The 24561-nt window shown below is 36.1% G+C and overlaps 1 protein-coding gene across 5 annotated transcripts in view; it reads right to left on the reverse strand.

The window, feature by feature from the left end:
* Positions 1-636: 636 nt before the first annotated feature.
* The window catches only part of LOC123696073 (rho guanine nucleotide exchange factor 10), a 41493-nt gene continuing 17568 nt past the window's right edge, over positions 637-24561 (reverse strand). For 3 of the 5 annotated variants that reach the window (XM_045642076.1, XM_045642074.1, XM_045642075.1), the window contains 11 exons: positions 18716-18926; positions 13785-13961; positions 9703-9862; positions 7902-8131; positions 7310-7432; positions 6775-6924; positions 6131-6329; positions 5395-5603; positions 4666-4923; positions 3986-4162; positions 637-3707 (listed from right to left, as the gene is read on the reverse strand). In XM_045642076.1, the coding sequence (XP_045498032.1) occupies positions 2079-3707; positions 3986-4162; positions 4666-4923; positions 5395-5603; positions 6131-6329; positions 6775-6924; positions 7310-7432; positions 7902-8131; positions 9703-9862; positions 13785-13961; positions 18716-18926 (3523 nt within the window). In that variant the 3' untranslated portion in view covers positions 637-2078. Of the gene's footprint in view, positions 3708-3985; positions 4163-4665; positions 4924-5394; positions 5604-6130; positions 6330-6774; positions 6925-7309; positions 7433-7901; positions 8132-9702; positions 9863-13784; positions 13962-15399; positions 15698-18715; positions 18927-24561 lie in introns of those variants that run through there. The other 2 variants (XM_045642077.1, XM_045642078.1) reach the window with 2 other exon arrangements.

Consider the following 24561-nt stretch of genomic DNA (forward strand, 5'->3'; position numbering starts at 1 on the left):
CCAAAATATGCATGCAAATATGCACTAAAAAAGGCCGAAATATGCACTAAAAACGGCCGATATGCCTAAAATATGCACAATACAAAATCAAAAAACAGCGAAGTTTTCTTAAAATGAAGTATTGTTTTTGTGGCAATATACAATTAAGCTTTTTTAGCAAATTTTCGAGCGCAAATTTGTGACGTTTTTCACCCGCGAGCCCAGTGTTGCCACCTTTCGGGGTAAATCTAAGCCTTTTTTGGAATTCAACCCGTGTTTTAAGTTTTTAGCCCCAAAAGGGTAATCTAGCCCTATTTTCAATGGCTCAAAATTTACTTAAATGGAGCCCATTTCGTAATTTTTTGCCATTTTACCATGCCAAAGTAGTGTTTCTTTACTCGCTGAGCGTTCTGATTGGCTAATAAAGGTTTGTCAACCAATTAAAACTCCCGCTACTTAACGAAATATGCACGATTGGAGGAAATAGGCTAAAATATGCACTAACGGCGTAATTAGAGAGTTATATGCATTTGCATATGCAAACATGCAAATGCATATAATCCGATGTCTAGTAATTACATATTTGCTACATGCTTCTGCAGTACACCACAAATATACTAATTTTTGCTATTCAAAGGAATGAAATAAAACAAGATATACAGGTGTATACATATAAACTTAAAATTTATTTACACCTTAACACTTACATTTTGTGACGGTTTGCATAAAAACAATTTAAAAAATGAGGTTCTGAGTAACATTCGAGACATCTGAATAAAAAAGAAAATATAAACAAAAATTGAACATTTGTACGGTATTAACTACGGGCTGAAGTTTGGCACGGAATTTATGCGTTTGGTATAGAACAATGAAATTTTATTGGTACTATTTCTTTGGAAATTAAAAGATAATACAAACAATTATTGTGCAATTGTAACAGTCTTTATTAAGAATCAGTAGTAAATTGTGATCGCTATTTCCATAGTACATTTTAAAATTGTCTATTTTTTGAATATTATTTGTGAAATAACTTATATTTTCGCAAACAGAAGTAAATTCAACCGGATAAAAGGTTTTTGTGCTCAGTCACAAATGAGTTTTGGATGTTCGATCGTATTTGTCGTATATTTCGTCTTATTCGTTTAACTTATTATACAATTTAAACGCTTAATATAAAATCAGTCTAATTCTTAAAGCGACATAATGTCTAACCATAAAGCTTAAACGAATGCCATAATCACACTGGAAAGTTCAGTAACGTAAGGCCACTAGGTTTCGTTAGTATGTCTACTATGGACTGTGTTTGAATATTTCTTTTATGGATACAAATGATGCTAGTAAATAATATACATTTTTTTTAATTCGAATTTAATGTGATAGTAGTTTTTTAGTCAATTTTTCACAGATCAAAAAATAATTTAGCACTTTATAATTTAAGATTGATATTTCATAATAAATTAATATATTTTTAAATACTTATTTTTTGTGTATGTAGGTATGTACAATATGAAAAAAATGTCCAGTCATCCATAGCAGATTAACAGTTGATACTTAACAATATAAAATGTTATTTTAACCAAGATTTACAATTACGCTTTAAAAATTAACAATACAAAATTATATTATGTTAATATGGCGGTTTTAACATTTTGGAAATCAAGAGCTTAGTAATAAAAATTAATATAACATAATGTGTAACCGGTTTGTGAGAGATAATTAAATTTTTCATAGAAAACACGAAATGCTTCACAATATATAACATATTATTATCAATATAAAGATCACAAAAAATAATGCACCTGCGCGTATATAATTGAATAACTGTAAATATCATACATTTTCTAACATTTAAACGACAACTTCGAAAAATAATTTAAAGCTTATCACGAACGCAATTACACTGTGTGCAATAAATTTTCTCTTCGCATTTGTATCAAATTGGAACCGAAGCCGCTCGTCGGCGAAGCGTTAACAGGGAGGGTATAGCTATATTACAATATTAGACACCAGAACGAATGTACACCTATCTACAACATGCACCTCTATTTACACTATATGACACCGAGTTGTTACGTATAGAGATTCCGCCTCTAACGAGGTCACAAGCGCATCTCCCATAGGATGAGATGCGCGTCTTTGGGATTGGGGTCAGCGGCAGGGGCCGGGCGTTCCGAAGCATCAGCTGTTTGTCTCCAGTCGACGTAACCACGCCCACCCATCACCGTCACTATAGACCTCCGGGACGCGCCATCGCCCACTATATAATCCGCCCCTCGAAGACTTCTGACGGCGTTCTTCTTTGGACCTCTCGCGTCATTCGCTGGAGCAGTTGCCGAATCGCTTCTCGATACGGAGCGTTCTGATGCACTCGACTTGCCCGATGACGAATCAGGTGTGGAAGCGGCTAAAGGAGCTAAACTCGCCGCTCCCGACGCGCCTGAACTAGTTCGCGATACACCACGCAATGCCATAGATTCTTCGCTTCCAGACGACGTGCATAGACTCGAAGCTCGTGAATCGACCGACCAGCTGGACAAATCTAGACTTCTAGGTCTACCAGCTCGCATGCGTAGCCGTCTATCTAGTGTGCTGACACGGAATGGGATAGCTGCTAATTCTGGGTCACTCCGCCTTAACGCTTCACCGCCTGAGCCATTAACGTCACTTTCTCCGACGCAGTCCTTTACAAACATTAGATCCCCAAATAGGCCGTAGACATCACACGCGTTCAAATTAGCGCACTTTGGCAGAGTTTTGCTCAGACGCACGTCACCAGGTTTCTTCCTTCTAATCACAGCTGATTGCACTCGCTGCGGTCTATAAGGACTCATTTCTTCTGATATCCTTCGTTCTAATTTATGTTTTTCGGTGTCTTCTTTGCCATCTTCTTCTTTGAATTCGTGGGCTGTGTCGGCGAGTGCGCGTGCGTTTGATAAATTACGTCTAACAGTGTTGACATCAACATCTTTAGTCTCGGTGTTCAATGGTAGTAGGAATGTAACGGGGCCAGCGTGAGCATGGTAGGACACGGCAATGTGTCCACCGATGAGAGGCAGGCCTTCTAGTTTCGGTAACGGTACAGTAACACTAACACCAGCCGTTGTACCGACCCATAGGAGCCCTTGAACAGCCAATAAAGCTGAAACGTGGGCTGGCTTGCTTCCTTCTCTAGCACCAATAGTTTTAGCCACATCAGCGGCTATGTCGATATTTTGTAAATGCTCAAATGTTTCGGTATGATACAGACTTACGAACGTCGATTCTGAGAAAGCCGCCCAGAGTCCGACGCCGGAATGCGCCAAATATTTTACAGATCTATCTCCTTCACCCTTTAACTCTAAGATACGCATGATTTCAGCAGTCAAAGCGTTTATTGCGAACACTCGTTTCGCACACGCCGCATAAATAATTCCATCAACAGGTAATATACAATGTACAGGTTTGTCCCCGAGTTCAATCGCTATAGGCTCCTGCAGGGCCCAGGAATCGTCATGATTTCTTCTAAAAACTGATATCCTTCCGTTGGCGAGACCAACGAACATGGAGTCGCAGTGGAATTTGATTTGCGTAACAGCAGCTATAGTGGGAACTTCGGTCAACTTCTCTTGCTTCTCGGGCTCGACGCCAGAGAATATGATGATTTTCTTGTCTTCAGTGCCGAGCCACACTGTGTCGCCGCACAGCGTGTTCACTTGTCTCACTCCTTTTGCATATTCTATTGAGCTTACCTGAAACATAGAAATAATAAGATTAATAAAAAAAATTAAAATCAAACACTATTGAAATGAAAAACATATTGAACAATTTATAAGTTTATTATTCATTATATTCGGGTCTAAGAAATAATAGCCGAAAATGAACGTCTCGATTGTGGCTGCTCGATGCGAGAAAACAGTGAGCACGACTAAATGCGCGTGGATTACAAATCCAAACCAAAACCTACACCCGCTCGACGTGACAACAACACAACTAGATGCGTGTCATTTCCCAATAATCCCGCACTTACCCTAGTATCCGGTAGATCCAACGTCACTAGCGTCTTTAGCGTGGCCGCTCTATGTGTGAGCACAGACAGTTGCGTGTTCTGAGCACCGCCCGCGCACACCCACAGCAACGAGCGCGCACGTCGCCGCACACCACCCCCTGCGCACCCGCTCGATGTGTAGAAGCACCCGCATTTCACCTGTCAATGGTTAATACAAGATTATAGATTGAAACAATAAATTTATATGAGGTGTAAATAGTTTTTTTTTAAGCTATTGCATAGCTTCTATCGCGGGCCTTGAGCGCGGGGACCGAATCGAGAAATTCCGTAACGAAAAACCTCACGCTCCACACTCCGACGGGCACGGAGGTGTGGCTTGAAGGCATAGCATGCAATAGCTTTACCGCGGCAGTCCCCGAGTGCCACACGTCTTTTCTAATTAATTACCGATGAAAAGTTTTTTTGTGGAAAGTCAAAAAAAACAACTTTCAACTCCAGGAAATCAAATGATTCTTACACACTATTTTAAGCAATCAAAACTGAATGAACATCGTATTAAAATCTTTAAATAATTAATTAATTTGAATTTTAGTATTACAATTTGGCCGATAACCGCCACGCGGAGAAGTTAGACCGAGCCTGCGCAAGTTGCACAAGCCGTAACGTACTATGTACATTACGGCGTATATAATCAGGCTTACCTCAGTCAAATTGTTAGACGAGTATACGGGCGCGGCTGTTACATAAAGCGGCATCTTATGCGGTGGTGGTGTAGTTGCTGGTAACCGCCAAGCGGGGCAATTAGCCCGCGCCTGCGCAAGTTGCGCTAGCCGTAGTTCAGTCGCCCACGCACGTCTAGCACCGGGCTCGTTCGCTCTGAATGTTAGTGGCTCTTCGCGACCGCGGATGGTTAGTTGGAGACAACAGGAATCGACCCATGCCATTTCGTCGTCTTTTTTCTGGAAGGGATTGGTAATCATTAATTTTTTGACATGAAAACACCAACTATTCGTACGCATGTACGTAATCCATACTATAATATTATAAATGCGAAAGTAACTCTGTCTGTCCGTCTATTACTCAATCACGCCTAAACTACTAAACCAATTTGCATGAAATTTGGTATGGAGATATTTTGATACCCGAGAAAGGACATAGGCTACTTTTTATTACGAAATATGTACCACGCGCGAAGCCGGGGCGGACCGCTAGTTACATATAAATATTTTGTCTTATTTTTATTAAATAAATTTATTGAATTGTGATATGACAATTTAACTAATAAATATTAATAAGGACTTACAATGTTGACGTTTTAATTTATAGTTATTCTTAATGTTAAACTAAGTTAGCTAACTAAGATGTGTTGATACTTTGATTTGAAACACAGAAAGAATTACACAGTGCAAAATCAAATCAACTCTACACACCTGTATACTCCTCTGTATATTTTGCAACAGAGCCTTAAACACTTCAGGCGCGACTTCCGAATACGGTGTCTTCAACGAAGCGGCCAAATCGGCCATTCTCGATACCGTTTCATAGTCGTGCATTAGCGCTGACATCTCGTTGCAAAGGGAATCTCCGGTGGACGTGCTACTGCTCGAGTTTGATCGTAGGCTTCCGCTGCGGTTCATTCCTGGAGATGTGAAGAAAACTATCAATAAGTGTCTGTTTCAAAAGAAAAACAAAATTTAATAGATATGGTGGGTTAGGTTAGGTTCGGTTTATTTAAAAATATATTTATGTAACTATGCAGAAACAGCCTCGCGTGTGTCGACTCGCAACCTGCACTTCGCAAACGTTAGGAAAAAGTATATTCTCGGCATAATAAGTAAGTAAATACGTTACGGATAACAACTTTTCGACAGCATGTAATTTCGCGACTTGAATAATATCTAAAAATTTTTAGTTTTCACAATCTTACGGCGACATCAAAGACTATGGCTGGTTGCAGAGCTTGACCGACTATCAGTGCGTACCGTCGCTCCTGACGATACGCATCAACAATGTGTATGAATATGACACTTATACGCATGACAATACGCGTGCGTATGGTCGGTCTAGCTATGAATTTCCATACATATGACGAGCGCGACTGACGTACGCAGTGATGGTCGGTCAAGCTCTGCAACCAGCCTATTACTGATAGTCTAGTACCCTTACCCTGAGCCAGCACGCGGCTGAGCGTCGGCGAGGTGCCCGTATCGAGCACGTCCACGTCCTGCACGGGGTGCGCCCACTTGAGGCCGAGCCGCTCCGCCTCCTCGCCGCCCGCGCCCACCGACACGCACACCACCAGGTCGTTGAGTAGCAGCAGCCGCCGCGGCTTGCACTTTGTGAGCGTGCCCGATTGGTTGAACTCCTGGGAAGGGAACAATAATTATAATATAGTTGTAAGATTTTAATACTGTGCACGTACGCACGTAAACAAACACACACGCTGAACGCACGAATGAAATGAAAATTATCTGCGCTTTCGCCCGTCGCTTTGCGTGTTAAGATGTCTAAAACTTAACATTTTTATTTTTTATACTAAAACTTTTGAATTACTCTTTCTATTAAAAAGACTGCACAAATTCCGTTGCATCGTTTTAAAGTCCATACAACTTTGACAGCTTTATACAATGTATTATGTAGTGACATAAACAGTCAAATCCGTCATTCAATAAAAGATAAGCACATCCACGCCCACGCACACACACGCACACGCACACGCGCACGCACGCACGCACGCACGCACGCACCCGTGCACGCATACATAACATACTTTATTCCCACAAACCCTCACAATATAGCAAGTTACTAACCAATTGCAGCAAGTCGTCCTGCCGCAACAGATGCCTCCGGTCGGCGCGCGAAGCGAGCAGCCGCGCGGCGCCGAACCGCGCCGCACCGCCCGCCCCGCCCGCGCCCGTCATACCGCCGCGTGTCAACCGTCTTAGGGCTCCGCGGAACGCCTGTTGAACATACAATACGTATTATTAATTATTATGTTCTACTAATAAATTAAAAGTCAACATTTATTCATTCAACTTAACTTCTTTCAGAAGCCCTAAATCCCTATTATGAAGATATAATCGCCTCTCATAAAGATATCTCGGCGCTAATAAAAAATATATCGCAGGCAACATGCTAATTACTTTACTGTATCTATAACAAGTCTTCTTCTTTTTAAATCAGACGTCAAAATGGAAAAGTTGAATAGTCTCGAAAAATTTAAAACAAGTCCTGCTCTAATAATTGTCCAATTAATAAAAATAGAAGTAAAAAGAAACTTACACATATAAATAGCACTGTGTACGACTAGAGCTCTTAACAAATAAACTAAACACTATTATTTACCTGCGTCCTCTCCGCGTCCCGTTTCCTCTCATTGAGAGCGTCGGCCAACGCCTCCAATCTGGTCAGAGCTCGTTGTAATGCAACTCTATCCACGTGTCCCGGAGGCGTGTGCTTTAAGAGATCCTGTAATAATATAGAATATATGAGCCAAACAGAACAATTATTGTGTATTGTAAATCTCAAGACATGAATAAATTATTTCATTTATCTACATTCTATGACCTTATTTCTGGAATGTGGTTCTAAACTACAATCATAAATCAAACATAATGTTGAATATGTTACATTTGATGAATACTTAAGATTTTAATTTACGTTTAATTGAATACTTTAGAAATAAATCTATACAAATACTATAAAGCTGAAGAGTTTGTTTGTTTATATGTTTTAACGCGCTAATCTCAGGGACTACTGGTCCGATTTGAAAAATTCTTTCATTGTTAGATAGCCCATTCATCGAGGAAGGTTATAGGCTATATATCATCACGCTAAGACCAACAGGAGCGAAGCCACGTGGGTTAAACTGCGGAGCGCAGCTAGTTACAAATAAAGGTTATAGCTAACAAAAACTGCCCACAGTCACAATTCTTACCTGTAAAAACATAATAAACTGCGGGAACCGCTGCACCGGTTTCACCATCAGCCCGAAGAAGGACAGCCTGTCGTGTGCGCTGATCTGTTTCACTTTGAAGAAGTCAGCCAGCGCCGACTTGCGTTTCGACTCCATCTTGGCCAGCTCCATGGCGACCGAGAAGTTGTTTATGAAGTCAGAGTACACGTCGAGCACCACCGCTTTGGAAAACGCGTTTAGGAAGACCTCGCCTGGAAAGATTAATAGAATCATTACTTATTAAGTATTTCATTTAAAGGAAAAAAATATTTGCTAGGGCAATAAGTAAAAAATCTGTAGGAAAGAGTATTAAAATGATGCTTTAAAAAATGAATATTAGAACAAACAATGTTTGTATTATGTCATATTTTATAAATTATTAATTCTTATATACATATAATTATAAATCTTAAACTTCCTGATTTATGGGTCCATCACAGCAGTCTGTTTCTTTGGAAAATGTTACTTTTTCGCAAAGGTTTTAATGAGTAAAAGTAGCTTAGGTTCTCACGGCTATTTTATGCTAATAAAATAAGCTATTACTTTAAATGCATCCTGCTTCAACAATTTCACCGACTAGAACCAAAGTATTGGGCCAATATCTTCCGTACAAGTTTATAAAAATTAAAAACATTCATCAATAACGTCTCAATTATAACCGTAGCAAAACCTCGCTCAATTAGCGAACAAATCACCAATCAATCAAAATCAAATTACCATAATTTACAACCGACCCGCGAACACACATCACACTAGACACCACAAGACATTTTTACAATCCGTAACACATTAGAGAAATGCTTGCATAATTTCGTGTGAAAGTGAAACACTTTCCGCCTCATCGTCATTAAATATTAATAAAGTGTTAATTAGCTGGCGATGTTGTATACAGGTGGATTTTTTTGACAGGTCAGTAAGAGCAAGTATCTTGTAGAAGATTATGCCTGCGTACGTGAAGATGCTACGGTGCGGTGTTGTGACTAACCATAATTTCTGAAATTAAATTTTAGTTGCTAAATAATCAAATGTAAAATAATGTTTCGAGTTGATTTATCTTTTACCGTACAAAATGTATAGGAATAGTTTTCGGAATTTCTGCCATATTAGTTCAGGATACATCGCCCATTTTTGCAAGTGACTACTATCAAGCTAATTTTCCGTTTGTGGCTTTATTTTGATGAGACGCCCAACAATTTCGTGTACGAAAGTCTCGATTGTGGTAGCTACCACTATTTATTACTAACTGAATTTTTTTTTGTTTAATCTCAAGATAATTACCTAAATTATTTGAAAAAATATTTGTCCTACAAAATCTATGGTTTGTTCAAAGAGTCCCCCTTTCCAAAGTGTATCGATAACGAGGTCATCATAAATGATTACTAACAAGCTGATTTTTTTGTTTTCACTTAGTTAATGTTTATATAATTCAACAGACATATTCTCCTACATTTATTATTTATATTAATAATTATTTATTTATTTATTTATTTATCCTTGTTATCTCTGTTAGCTACCACAATCGAGAGTTTCGTACACGAAATTATTCGATGTCTCATCAAAATAAAGCTACAAACGGAAAATCAGCTTGATAGTAGTCACTTGCAAAAATGGGCGATGTATCCTGAACTATATCCAGTAGGTACTCAAACCTAAAATGACCCAAAAGTCTTTTGATCCCTAGTTTGGTCTCCTAGGAACGTTTTTCTTTAGCTGTAACGGTTAAGGTTCTGAACAAACCACCCTGTATAGTCTATACAACTGTAGTAGTTGTGTATGAACTCACCAATCTTTTCGTCGCGGTCCCACGTTCGAGCGCAGTCGGCGAGCGCGGTGCGAAAGTGCAAGTGGCACTGCAGGATGTCCGGCAGCCGGTGGAACAGCGTCTGTATCTTGCTAGCGTTCAGTATCGCCGGGCTGCTCTCTTCTAGCGGCTTCTTGTAGTCCTAGAACGGTAATGAACCAAATTAATACTGAAATCTTTTCCCAGAACAGTTAACTAACTCTGCTCCTAGGGTGAAGCATATTGACATGTTTTGGATATTTAAATAGATACAGACGATGAACTTGATGATATAGGTACATCGAAAAAAATGTTATTATACAAGGTATTGCTGATTGCTAATACGATGAAATTTATAGAGTTAACTTACACTCAGATATTTTTTTACAAGCTTTACATTTTTTTACAATCAAGGTAAAAACCTCGATTAAACATATTATTATCAACAAATATACAAAAAACACTTCAAGGAAAATTTTTATGTGTTATTTGTACACTAGTGATGATAATAATATTATATTATCCTCTAAAGAGAGAAGGTAAATGACCATGAATATGACCGGTAAATGAGCTATCAAAACACTTTATTTGACATATTGTAAGTACTTAAATATACGACTATTAAAAATTGCATATCATTTATTAACTAACTCACAAAAAATCTCGTTACGACAGTTTTACCGAATTTAAAAGGAAACGAAAACAAATAGCATACAAATTTTGACATCATCGAGTTATCGATAAAAAAGCTTATCCGCGTGTGTCATATCTTTATTTAGTATACAGTACAACCTGTCTTGTACGTACATTATACATATAAAGTAAACAAGCGTCATGCTCATGTTTTATGATTAAATGCAGAAATCGTTATGAAAGCACTGCGTAAATTGAAAATAATTACTCCATAACGAGCCGCGGTATAATCTCTATTTAATAGCAAAATCGTGATCTTAAGCATACATTAATTTGCTGAACTTAAATGCGTATTTTGTCTAACATAAATAAGGAGTTTGCGTAATTGTGGGCAAATTGTGTATTTTATAACAAAACTTTAGTGTCCAATAACTAAACTGAATAGTCGTAAGTCTGTTGTGACCTACATTTCCAACCAATTCCTACGATGTTTCAATAAGCTCCTCTAATTTAATACTAGTACCTATTTGCGAAAATGATTTGTAAATTAAATCTTTATGTCTATGCCATAAAACTTACTGTTGTACATTTCAATACATAAAAGTTGTGACACCATACTTGTTTATTGTTATTTAAGAGTAAATTTCATATGAATATCAAAAGTAAATAGAACCCGAGAATATCGATAAATGTACGTAGTAAAATATATTACCTATTATTTACTATGCATTAACTTAAGATTTTGCATAAAGCATATTGTATTTTAAATAATATTAGAAGTATTTAATTAATAATTTTATCTCAGGAAATATTAAGAAAAAGTGACTTGATTTTCGAACCATATGACAATCTTTAACTGCATACTAAATGCATATCACACACAATAAACAACAATTAACCTATTTCACGTATATATACCCAAGCTCTATCATACTGTTCCACATTCGTAAAACGATATACCAATTAATAAAATAGCCATATTCATAAAAGCACACGCCAACGACCTCGCTTCAACCAAATAGCTTCACAAATACAACCTATTGAAAGTGTCCCACTTCCTAATATGCAAATCTGTAACATGTTAATTGAACAATACTTGTGGGTCGACCGTTCTGTTGTCTGTTTGTATTCGTTTATATTTATTTTACCACTAATTATTCGACTTTCCATAAAAACAAAGGAAGAAATTTTGTTTCAAAATCTAAAAGTCGAGAGAAATTGTCACATGTCAGTATGTTATTATCACAAACAAATGATTATCATAAATATTTGTAAATTAAAGGATATCGTTAAAGTTAACAACCTAAATTTAACGACTATCAACCAATTGCGACGTAAATCAAAGTCTAGTGCTATTATGTTTTGGTAACTATAAAATATCAGAATACCTCGCGTTATAAACTAGAGATCAATCATAAAACCGGTGTAAATTTTAATTTATCGTCGAATATATTATGTAAGATCGGAGTAACAACAAAACGTTGCAATGTGTATGTACATACAGTATACATACCGGATTAAGCGGTCAGTTAGGTGTTTTGCAACTCATTCAATCAGCCGTCGTGTCCCACCTCTGTGGTGAGAACAAACCACGCTAATTGATTCCAATCAATTGCGTAATAACAATTTAAAAAGCCTGTCTAATTGCTATGACTAACTTCACCGCACTTCCTTTGTGAGCGCTCTATGACAGTATGCAACATTCACCATTTGAATTGACTCTACAAACACTAATTAAAAAATAGTTTTGACGTTTCCACAATATGTATTAGAAAACTATTAAAAATCGGACAGATAGGTGAAACTATAACTTTTCGAAATAATTGAGGTCATCGATTATATATTCTTGTTTTTGATTATATGCAGGATGGATAAAACATAACACAATGGGAATACGTGTGTAACAATGTGTATTATTAAATATGCAATTATATGCATATTTAGCGTAATCTTGGAACAAATCACACAGTAATGATATAATGATCTAAAAGACACGTAACAATGAAAAAAAATGTTTTCGCAATCTCAGATATTGAGAAAAAGACAATAGTAAAGAAAGGTCAAAGTGAAATAATATTGAAAGTTTGCCACATAAATAAAGGTCGAATAGACACCCAAATATTTAAGACCAATTGCAATTGTCATAGGGCAGACAGCTATTACGTGAAGGCATTAATTTCTTATAGAATAAGTTTTCACAATACAGTATATGTATGAATGAATGAATGAATAAAAACAAAAAACAGATATACGTCATACAAAAAAGAGACATGCACAAATGGCGACCTTATTGCTACTTAACCATCTCTTCCACCCTCCAGGAAACCTTACACAAGATAGAATAAAACATATTAAGAAAGAGGGTGGTCGTAAAGCTAATTGTTTTGATAAATACTTAGACAACTAAATCAAATAACAGTATACATAAACAAACGGTATGTAACTATCGGGCAGTTACCGCCTTGCACCTATTGCGTAAACCAAATATTTGCAGCGGCCTTGTAATTGCTGAATATTTGCCCGAGATAAACGTAACCACTTCTATTCGCGTTCAGTTTTGTACAAATGTATATAGACTGTAGAGGTATGGGTGGACAAGTCGTGGGTAACAGGTTGTGAGATTGAGATATTTGAACGCAAATCAAACAGCTCGTAAAGTCCGGTGCCGTGTGTGAATAATTGTAGAGTCGTTGTTTTATGCACGCGTAAGGCTTAGGTAAATTAACTGCAAGTGCATTCTATGGTGTATTTATAAGATTCTTAAGGAATGGTGTAGGTTTTTTTATATATCTTTCTTAATCCTCAAGGAACTTGGTTGCTTACAAACATGGTTCTAATGAATGAATATTATTATACTGAATTTACTCCGTCAGTAAATTATTGTCATCTCATTATGACGAGCATGATAAAATTATATGATCATATTTTCATTTTGCTACGTTTTCCTATAAGTTGGAATTTCGCAATTAGTGCCATAAATTTGCAGACAATTTAGTGCACTTATTGCGAATAATTTCAATAAAACATGATTCTCTAACGAAGACGTTATATTACGCCGTTTTATTATGTCTATTAATATATCTCAACGTTTAATTGAAACTTTCCCATTACATATTTAAAATCTCTTTACGCCAGTCTACGCGGATTACATCCGTGTAGTCTATGTAAAGCAAGAATAGGAAGCTTAGAATATCAAGTGCTGGGTGTGTATTATCTTCTCCCTCTATCTATCTTATTGTTTTGTTGTTTTAGGTTGCCCGAAAAAAACGGCTCTGTTCATCTCAGTAGCACTAAGAAGATCTGTGTTATTTGTAATTTTGTTTGTGTAATTCTTTTGTTATATAGATATGGCATTGTATAACAGACAGTGTATTTTTGTGTCGTTATTCATTTTTCACATATTCATAAACATCATTTACTTATTCATTTCATTCATTCATCTCAATACTCACATTAATAAGCCGCTGCAGCGTCGCCACATACGAGTTCTCGCTATGTATGATCGCGGCTACAACGTGCCGTCGCCGGAGTTGCACCGGACTGAGCGCGTCCGGCGGCGGACCGAGCGACGGCGGCGGCGTACGACCGCCTCGCACCTCGCCGCCGCACGAAAACATGTCTTCTTCTAGCTGGAATTAAATAAATTTCGAAACGTTTATTATCTGAAATGAGCTTAACAGAGAGGGGAATGGATCCAACCAAGAATTAGAGAAATCCGTTCAGCCGTGCTTGAGCTATGAGAGTCTAACAAACGATTTTATTTTAATTCAAACATGGTAAGTGGTAAATTACATCTTGAAGAAATCGTGTGTGGAAACGTCAAAAAATATTTAAGGATAGAAACATACTATCGTGAGGTTGTATGCGAACGTCTTTAAGCCCGGGTACAGTGCAGGTATAGGTATAATGCATGCCCACTAAACTTCGTCGCCGATATTCCAAATCAATCGAATATCTTTTACTCTTTTGCCTTAGATGTAGAGCTTAAAGCACTAATTATGTAATCCGTCATTTTGTGAAGCGATTTAAAAATTTCCGTAGTTAATAATACCGAAAGAAATCTTACTACGTACTAATATTTAATATGTACTTAGGTTTATTAACCTCTTACGTGTTATATGTTTAAATTATTATAAATAATTTACCACAACAATTAATTTAATGTTTCCTCAATATTAGTGATTCTGAAAAGTATGAGTTATTAGTTTGAAAATGAATATGATTTATATGAGTAGGTTAATTTTATAAATAAGGCGCCGTCATAATTTACCGTCATTTTTAAATAAATGGGGGAAAATATTAGGAGTTAAACTTTCGGATGAACGCTTGATAAATAAATATTTAACAGTTATTTATCATCTTATACGGATAAACTGTATTCTATTTACCTACTATTAATCGTAAATAGTTAGCAACAAATCCAGTAAACATTATAATCAAAGGTCTGATACATAAAACATGACAAATATGGCAAAAAGCAATAAAATTATGCAACGAGAAACCGGTAAATCAAATAATCCAATAAAAAAATATATCGAAAAGAATAAAAAACTGTAATACACAGAATTATTCATAGGACAGCTGCTTTTAATTGACCTAACTATTTAGGTCCGGATTAAATCTAAACAATTTGTTCTAAATTCTAATGCGTTGTAAAATATGTTGGCCACTTGTTTCGATTAAAGGTAGGTACAATCGACGTAAGAATTTATCTCAGAACCTTGAAAGTAATACTATGAATGCATCATTATTATTGCAAGTATAAGCGTGGAGACAAAAGAAACCGTTAACCGTTAAATCGTCGCGTGCGCATGATAATGTTGGTGTTTCCGACGGTGTCTAGATGATATGATTTGCATTCCTTATGTTTTGCTTCTGAACATAATGATAAAATTTAGTTGGCACGCGTTGAGTCGTGTTTAACGCTTTTCGCCTGCATGCAAACTAGTTGTAAACACCGGTCACTGACGTCACCGATTCAAGGCGAGATCACATCATCTGGACACTATCACCATCGATGTAAACGTCAAAAGTCCATCCACACCCGGTGAAGATCACGTGACTTACGTCAAACAGCATCGAATACTGAGCTTTATCGTGGAGGAGCTTTACACAAAACATGATTAGCGTAAAAACGTTAGATTACTGGCAAACCGAAATTGAAATCACTTTTGACATTTACGTGTAACACGTTACTCATGCCGTCTCACTAAAAATAAACTGAAGTAAAAAATTACAATCGTAAACATAGATCCACTATGGTAGAGCACCGGACAGCGATCGCACACCATTATATCACATGTTTAAATAGATTATTTGTTTAGCACACAGCGTCAGGACATCACATGGAGTCGTCACAGCGTTATATTATTGAATGCCGAGACAACCGCCCGATCATGATTCATCACGGACCACGGTACGAATGTGAATCATATAGATGCCTATATTTAATTATTGTGCAGCTATAGTAACAAGTGGAATTAAAGATGGCGTGCGCACCAATGAATGAAGTCCTATAACTCTACGGATGATTGTCATCGCATCCTTCGTGTCAACGACCACTGTTTAACGATTACGCTCATCTAGGGGAGAAAATTGAGCGATACTATAATTATGATGCAACTTTAATTTGTCGAGGTTAAATTTAATTATTAACTTTAGGTCTTATTGTGAAACCAGGCGAAGGACTTTTATAATTTTAATAACGCTATTATTTTATCAACATGAGAAATGTGTGCGTAGTAAATTACGTAAAGGTTTTATAAAACTAAATGCGTTTTGTTTTGTGAATTTTAAATGTTAATATCCTGCAAAAGCATTGGACCGATGCATGTATGTATTCAACAATTCAGTAATAACCGTTATAATGAACACAAGAGTGTTATTTTGTAATGCGTTTTTGTAGGATTTATATTTAGGTACTATAGGTTTAGAGGTAGGCACATACCAATACTTTATAGTTTATATTGTAAGAAATAGTTATAGCATTTCCCTAAAGAAATTGTAAACTGTAAATACTCCACGTTCTGCGCAATTTGTGGATCTATGTTGCATCTCAACTAAGCTTAGCTATTTCGTACCATTTTTACGACGAACACATAAAACCAATTGTTACGCCCAAGCAAAGTTCAAAGCCGCAAAGCCGACGCCACAAGCAGCGGTGTCTTTTGTTGAGAAACCAGTGAACTTTTCACATATAAATCTATGCAAAGAATGTTGTTTGTAAGCGTCGCCTTATTCACGTTCCTGTTACGGTCATATCTCGCGTACGGAATACCTAAACCGGATTTGCGGGAGGCATCTGCGTCCAATACGTACCTAGTACCTACATACATAAATAAACGTGTGTTATGAATTTTTGCATTTAGATATCTTATAAGGATGACTAAATGCACTGACTCACGGAGGAGTTTTCTACTTTCGCGTTATAAAAATGAATCAAATTTATTGGCGGTTACGAAAATAAAGTATTGATCGAAAGTAAATTTCTTTATTAACACCTACATGTTGGGATTATTAATTCTTACTTTCTTTTACATTTAAGCGTAAGAATATTATTTAACGTATATTATATAAAATGTTCACGTGCAAAGAGCCAACTAATGTGTTTGTTTATAAATATTGGAACTACGTAAAAAGACTCACCGACTAAAAGTTCAATCTAGGTTTATAAATTGTCAATTTCGCGATCCATCGCCAAATACGTATTTGGGTCAGAAAATCTGTGCAAAATGCAAATCGATCTACGAAATTGACTGTGATAGATGCGTTTCCAGTTCGTGGCTCCGGCATGCGAGGTAAATCGTAGGATGTACCGACCCAGTTAAATTTAGCTTCGTTGGCGCCGCATATTCATATTTCCCAACGAGAAATTTACAATTTTATCACCAATGGGTACTTATTTATTCATTTAATTAACCGATAAAACAGTTTATAAACATAGCGAGAATGTACACACCATGTGTCAATTGCAGGTGCACTGTAGATGAATAAGGTTCAATTATGTTAATTGGTAATTATAAAATACTTCTCCATTTATTTCTACACATAGATAAAAGATGATTATATTAATTCCAAGTAAGTAATATATCAAAACGCAAGGATGCGAAGGATGCTCGTGCGAAACGAGTTAGTATGTTTTCGTTTTATCTTTTTCTTGCAACATATTTTGTATTTAATTGATCATATCTATTAAAGATAGTTAAAGGTTTAAATTCAAAATTTACGCATTCAAGGGAAATATTATACACACGATATTACCATAATACACTATTAAAATTATACAACAATCACGGGTCGATTGTAATGCTGATTTAATTGATTATGACCGGCCAGCGACTGGTTTATTTAGTGATTGGTATCTTTTGCCGAGATTATTCATTGGTGCGTTTAACCGCGTATTACGGCAACGTAATAATTGCTTTCCTTGCTCCGTCGCTTTAGTTAGAAAATACCAAAAAAAAGCATAAACACAATGTTGAGCTGCAGGAATGTTATGACTACGCTCTTGCACGCACACATCTATACGATGTTCACGTTAGTGCGGGTATGCCATGAAACTGCATGTCAACGTCGACAAACAAAGGTACATTTAGAAGACGAAGTGCTGTTATGGCGCTAGAAAACAGGAACAATTAACATAATCTAGCCTTTGACTTTGTGAGTGCGAACGTATGTCACACCTCACGCAACGGTAAATAGAATTGTTGAAAACGCTAACACAAAAATGTCATGGACACTTTTATACCCAATGTCAACTACATGATTTAAACAATTTAATATTATACATATTAACTGAAAATTGATTTACAGATATTGGAAGTATAATTTTATAGCTTGTAAAGGGCCATAAACATCAATTTACTATGATATCGCAATCATAATATGATGCATAAAGCGTGTCACAACAGTTCTCTTACAATTCTGGCATCTTGCCTCAATCCTCATGTGTAATGTAATGTGTATATCATAATCATAACTAAAGCCGCGTCTCACATCAACCGCTTCCTTGGTCAATGCTATCAACGCATGCAATTCATGCTTGAATTAGGTATGGCAATAAATATGATGTTTATTTATAAGTTAGCTTGAGCACAAAATATGTTGATACTTGATATCCACAATTTGATTAAATTTAGCTTCTAAACAGTATTTCATTATTATAACAGAAAGGAACCTACTGCATGAACTTACTTAGGACAAGAATATGTATTATCTGTGTTTGAATATTCGACCTTCTTACTGTACACATACGTACAAAGCAGCTAGCTATAGGCATATTCCTGTGCGCACCCGCACTCGCACATGCACCTAACTTCCGAGCCGCCATTAAGTTTGAATCGAACTGTACTCTATGGAGTAACAAAAGCATTCATAATCCTACCTCCGGCAGTTTCGGCATCTTGTCCGGCTCATGCGCGTGCATGTCGTACTGGTGCGCGGAGCCGCGTCGCACGCTGAACCAGCGCGCGAGCCGGCCGCCGCCCTCGTCGTCCGGCGTCGGCGTCGGCGGCGACGGCGTGCTGCCGCCGCTCCGCCATCGCTCGCACAGCTCGCGCGCGCGGCTCAGTGTGTTGCGTAGCTGGCCAGTACTCCTGCAAAAAAGAGAAAAAATTGATAAATTCATGTTTCTGAGAGGCAAATAAGCTCGAGCTATGGAGTAACCGGATTATACGCTGCAAAAGCTGCGATGCGTGATACGATAAATGTTTAATGAGATGGAGATCTAATAAAAAGTATTCAAGAATTATTTTCATATTAACAAAACTTAAATTATTTAAGCATCAGCATATATGTATTTAAGATCTTAAGAAATTCCTACCAAATACATAATACGAAAATCCTATGAGAAGGCATAATACGCAAATCCCACTTTTGAAAGTGTAGTGTAGTTCAGTCTTCACCTAAATAAAACATGACCAGCATGGAAGTGAAAATTAGCTTAATCAAATCATTAGAGATCAAGATAAATGAACGTTGAACAAAAAGAAATGCACATCATATAAGGCAACGACAGAGGTGGCCGCCCCATATCGTCGAGTCATCAAATGAAGCGAAACAGTATTTCCCATCAAGCAGATCACTTAACATTCATTAAGCATCATTACCGATAGGATATGGACAATCAATTAATGCGGAAGCACATCAATTGAGTGAGAAAATCTAAATAAAGCTGAGAATGTGGTGGAACCTGAAAGAAACTAGATTGATAACTTTCTTTTAATTAAGAACGAAGCTTCAGAGCCCCAACGTTTAAAAATATTCAAATTAATTGATTATCGAATTAAAAATATTCGAATGCTATTTTAAATAATGAATAACAATATTATAGGGCAAAGAAAGCGGGTTAACATTCCATTTTATTTTTTACTGATTATAATGAGACACCCTATATTCTGGAGGACCACCACTGCGTCAAGTTAATTTATAGTAGGATAAAATGCACGCCACATTTCTTCTAGAAAAATAGGAATTTATATACGTGCAAAGGACTGACCTGAGTCTTTACTTTCGTGTCTAATCACGAACATAAAATTATTTCAACATCGGTATAGATATCTGGTAGAAAATTATAGTAATACTAGCGGTCCGCCCCGGCTTCGCCCGTGGTACATATTTCGCAATAAAAAGTAGCCTATGTCCTTTTTCGGGTATCAAAATATCTCCATACCAATTTTCATGCAAATTGATTCAGTAGTTTAGGCGTGATTGAGTAACAGACAGACAGACAGACAGAGTTACTTTCGCATTTATAATATTAGTATGGATGAGACCTAAACCTAATTAATATTGATATGAAAAAAATGAACATATTCACAAGTTTTACACAAATGTTAAATATGTCTATAGCCTGTAGGTACTTTAACTTTATTATAATAGGTACTTATTTAAATTCGAAGGTTTTCAAACTCAAACATTCATTTATTCAATTAGACTACTATTTAGTAGCACTTTCGAATCGTCATTACATAAATATTTTTAACATTTATTTATAGCTGTCCTACTTACAACGCATCCTAATTCCCATGTGTTAATATACGGGCTATAAAAATCATTGAGTAGACTCGAATGAAGAAATACATAATATATCAACATACATATTAATGTTATTTAAAATACTGTAATAATATTCATTTTTCTAAACGCAATTATCATCAAGCGCCTCGATTGCTATACCATAAAATATACCATAACAATAATAGTCTCAGCTTAATATCTCATACGCAATGACACATCTACCAGCTTTATTGTTCCATTTAGATATGCATACGAATACCAGAAGCACTAGGCACAATTGCTTTCGCACAATCGTTAACAATATTTACATGGTACTAAATCATATAACAAACGATGTGATCATTGCCAAAGCAATCAAACAATGTTTGAAAATAAACGCAAGGACGTATTGACTAATCGATCAACACATTAATATGACAATGAAGCAATTATCTTGACAAAATACTAAACAAAGAAGCTGACGATTCTTGACATAACAATATGCACACATGATAAATTCATACAATACACAGTAGACATAATATGTATGAGTTTGTTCAGCCTACGAATATATTCGATCCTGCTCAACAATATAGCATAACGATAGAAATCTTTAAAAATCCATAAGCATATTGCAATTCGTCATCGTTAGAAATAAAATAATTTTATATAAATGTACATAATATGTATAACCTAATTAGGAATTAACTTTATGTATTTACGTCTTCATAATCGTATACAATGTATTTTTAACACTATAATGTCGTATAAATAATGTACAATGTACATGTGCCAAAAACTAAATTTTCATTACAATACGCAATGCAACAGAAATGTCTTGGCGTATTGTTTCTACCGACAAGAATATAACAATTCTGACCAATAATAAATTAAATGTGAAGAGGTTTTATTATTATTACTTTGAAAAATTAAATCATAAATATTATTCCAATCACTCATACACACCTCATACATGCGATGAGTTAAGTTGAATACTAAAGAGACAAGTTACATCATCCAAGGTTAATAAAACGCTTATTGCTTAGACTTCAGACTTGCGAGCTATGAATAAAAATTATTAAATCTAGCATACTAAGCTACCTATATTATATTTCTCAGAAATATTAGGTACATTTTAATCACGTATTAAAAGATAATAACTGTTTTATCAAATGTTACTTGTTCAAAATGTTAATTGAAGACAGGTTAATAAATTCTATGTCGCAAGTTTCGTGAAACCTTGGGAGAACATTTACTGTTAAGTGGTGTGAATCGCCCACGCTCTATTGGATTGTCACACGAAATAGCTTTTCAAAATGGTACTGCAGTAAACTGTACATATTAATAATTTGTTCAAAAATGATATCTATTGTCTTATTTTAAGTGTCAAAGTGCAACAAATTCATAGCGCACATCGTGGCTGATTTATGTGGTATTCTTTGGACGAAGTTATTCAACGTATTTAAACTCAATTGTAGGTAATGAGATACGAAACAGACGGCGTACTGTCTGCAGGCTCATCGTGTTATCTGAATGGCATGACCTATAGCGCTTGTCATAACACAAACACTAACATGTATAAAATATGTTCCATAGTTATAGTTGAGCGTACATTCTATCAAGAGCTACCATCTGTTGCAACACAGATGGTTTTAGTTCCAAATATCTTAGTCATATCATAGATCGCGTTTTGGGAGCAAACTAACTTTAGTCGAATTATTTATACAAACACTGGGGGCAAAGTTTAAAATGAATTTGGTTTTAATGTTGAATTTCGTATTTTTTATTGCGTACACTTGTAATATAATTTCCTTTTAAATAAAAAATTAAGCATATTCATTTTATTTTTACTGTTTTATCACATCTTAAGTGTTAGTAGAGGTCATCTTCCTCGACTTTTTATCGCCTTATACACAACATACGACTAATTTACAACGAAGTTTTTATTATAAAACAAATTGAATTCGGTTGAAGGTGACTTAACATTTATTATCTCGTTTCTTATTTTAATAGTCCTACTTATATTATTCTTTATCAGTTCCGCTAGAAATAAACTTTTCTTAATGTATCTTTATAGTCCATAGGTCTTCTAACACAGCATGTATGTAAACAAAGATCGGATATGGCTTTTTGTGTAGGTATACATTTGGACGGTTAGTATCACAAACATGTGCGAATATCGATTCCCACGCCAATTGAAATAACAGGATAAATGTATTTTAGTAATAAATTAGTGATAGTTGCACACAGTAGTTCAAGGCTTTGACCACGTTACCATAGTTCACTTGATCCAGTCTAAACGTGAAAATTAAATCGTTATTGACTATTTAGATGTATAATGCTGATAATCTAGTTACTTAGAACAATAATCAAATGATTCATTACATAGTTTCTGAGATTTTATTCGTTTAGTATTAAATATTAATACCTTGGTTGATGAAATCTGAATAAAATAAGATACATTTTATCTTTTGATATTAATGGCATATAAAAATACATAAATAATCGTAATCATTACGGTACTGCAGTGGCAGTTTAGTCACAGTTCGTGCCTACGTCTTTGAAAATTACAGGTATATCAGAAGTAACACAATAGGGGCCGGAATAATTATCCCGCACCTACAACAGTACAGAATTATTTATCATTATCAGTGAAACATGCAAATTGAGTGAATAAACCTTGACATTCTTTTTCAATACTATCTCTGTACGTGTTTACACAAACGCTACCCCTGTTCAGCTAAATATATATGAGGCAGTGATAGTTGCATGTTTGCCCTTGCGATAAGGCCTCTTCTTGAGTTAATATTGTGTTTTACAAATTACTCAGAGGTCACGCATTCACTTTCTCGTAAGTCCACAAGTTCAGAATTTGTATAATCCCCAAAAAATGTCAAGTGAAGTGAGTCAACGAGGAAAGCGCATAAGCATAAATGAAACCCGTCATAAGCGAATGGACCTCCTGCTGCGGTGGTTCCACAACAATTGTCTATTAACGGTAAAGGCAATATGGAACTTGATTATTATTTTACGCTTTTCACTGGGATAGCTTTAGCTGTAATGCTAATGAATTTGTTTGACATTGTTCAAACTCAACGACCTATCTGCACATAAGGTTAAATTAGTAGTAGGAAATGTAACTTGTTAATTTATTTATAGCTTTAATTAAAATAAACTAGGAAATTGCCTAATTGCTATCGCTCGTTTTAATTCCTAGTGATGGATAGTTTTATTTTCAGCATGATCGTTCCTATACGTACTTTGGACTAATCTATTTTATCACTTATTCAAACTTCCCCAATCACATCCTTAGCTTGTCACCGCGAACGTACCTACAGTCTACTTAAATTAATACGTAAACACGCCAAAGTAAATGCTGCGCGCCAGAACAATAGCCGTGTACTGTTAACATAGGATTAGATTAGATGTAAAGGTGAATGATCACTTAGGGAGGCAGTGCCCTCATCTGGCCTGCAGTTCGTACACAGGAAATTTGTGTTAATTGGCTACGCGGCGTCGGTCGCTAATTGTCGAGCGCGACAGGACCACACCGCACAATGGAAGGGAAGTGTGTAACACTTGGTAGGGCTGCAGCACTTTTAATTCGACGATAATGCAGTGTACAAACTGATGATCGCTGAGCTAGCATTTCACAGAAAATAGCGGATATGAAAAGGCTTTCTGGTATCAGAATGCTCTATGGATGGATATAGATATGGTACACATTTTTATATGTTCATGGGTTGTCTAGTTTCCATACCTAGTCGAAGTTTCATTAAGGTTGAAAAATCTGAAGAATGTAGGACTAATAATTAAAGATAAACATTTGAGCATTTTCATTTTAACACGAGTTAAAATAAAAGCTGAGGAAGTGTTTTAACTTTTAAGCTTTCACAGCTAACGTAAAAAAGATTATTTGGGAACCCTATTGATGGCGAGAATAAAATAAGCATTTATAAAGTGCTCTTAGAATACATGTCACTAGGATTATGAGCTTACAGCAGAAACCACTAAAGATACCAGCATAATACGCTTTGCTTAACGTTAGCTTTTATTAAGATAAGTAACGCGAGGAAATTGCGTAATCCATCGTTGTTTTATGTTCCTGATATCATTATTACGGTTATCTTGATCCAAACAAACATTATAAAAAAACTGTTTGTCTGTGGGTGGCAATATTATACCACTGGTGAGCTTTCATTACGTTTATATACCGAAGTAAATTGGGAAAGA

This window comes from Colias croceus, chromosome 12, assembly GCF_905220415.1.
Source record: "Colias croceus chromosome 12, ilColCroc2.1".
In the NCBI taxonomy this organism is placed as follows: Eukaryota; Metazoa; Arthropoda; class Insecta; order Lepidoptera; family Pieridae; genus Colias; species Colias croceus.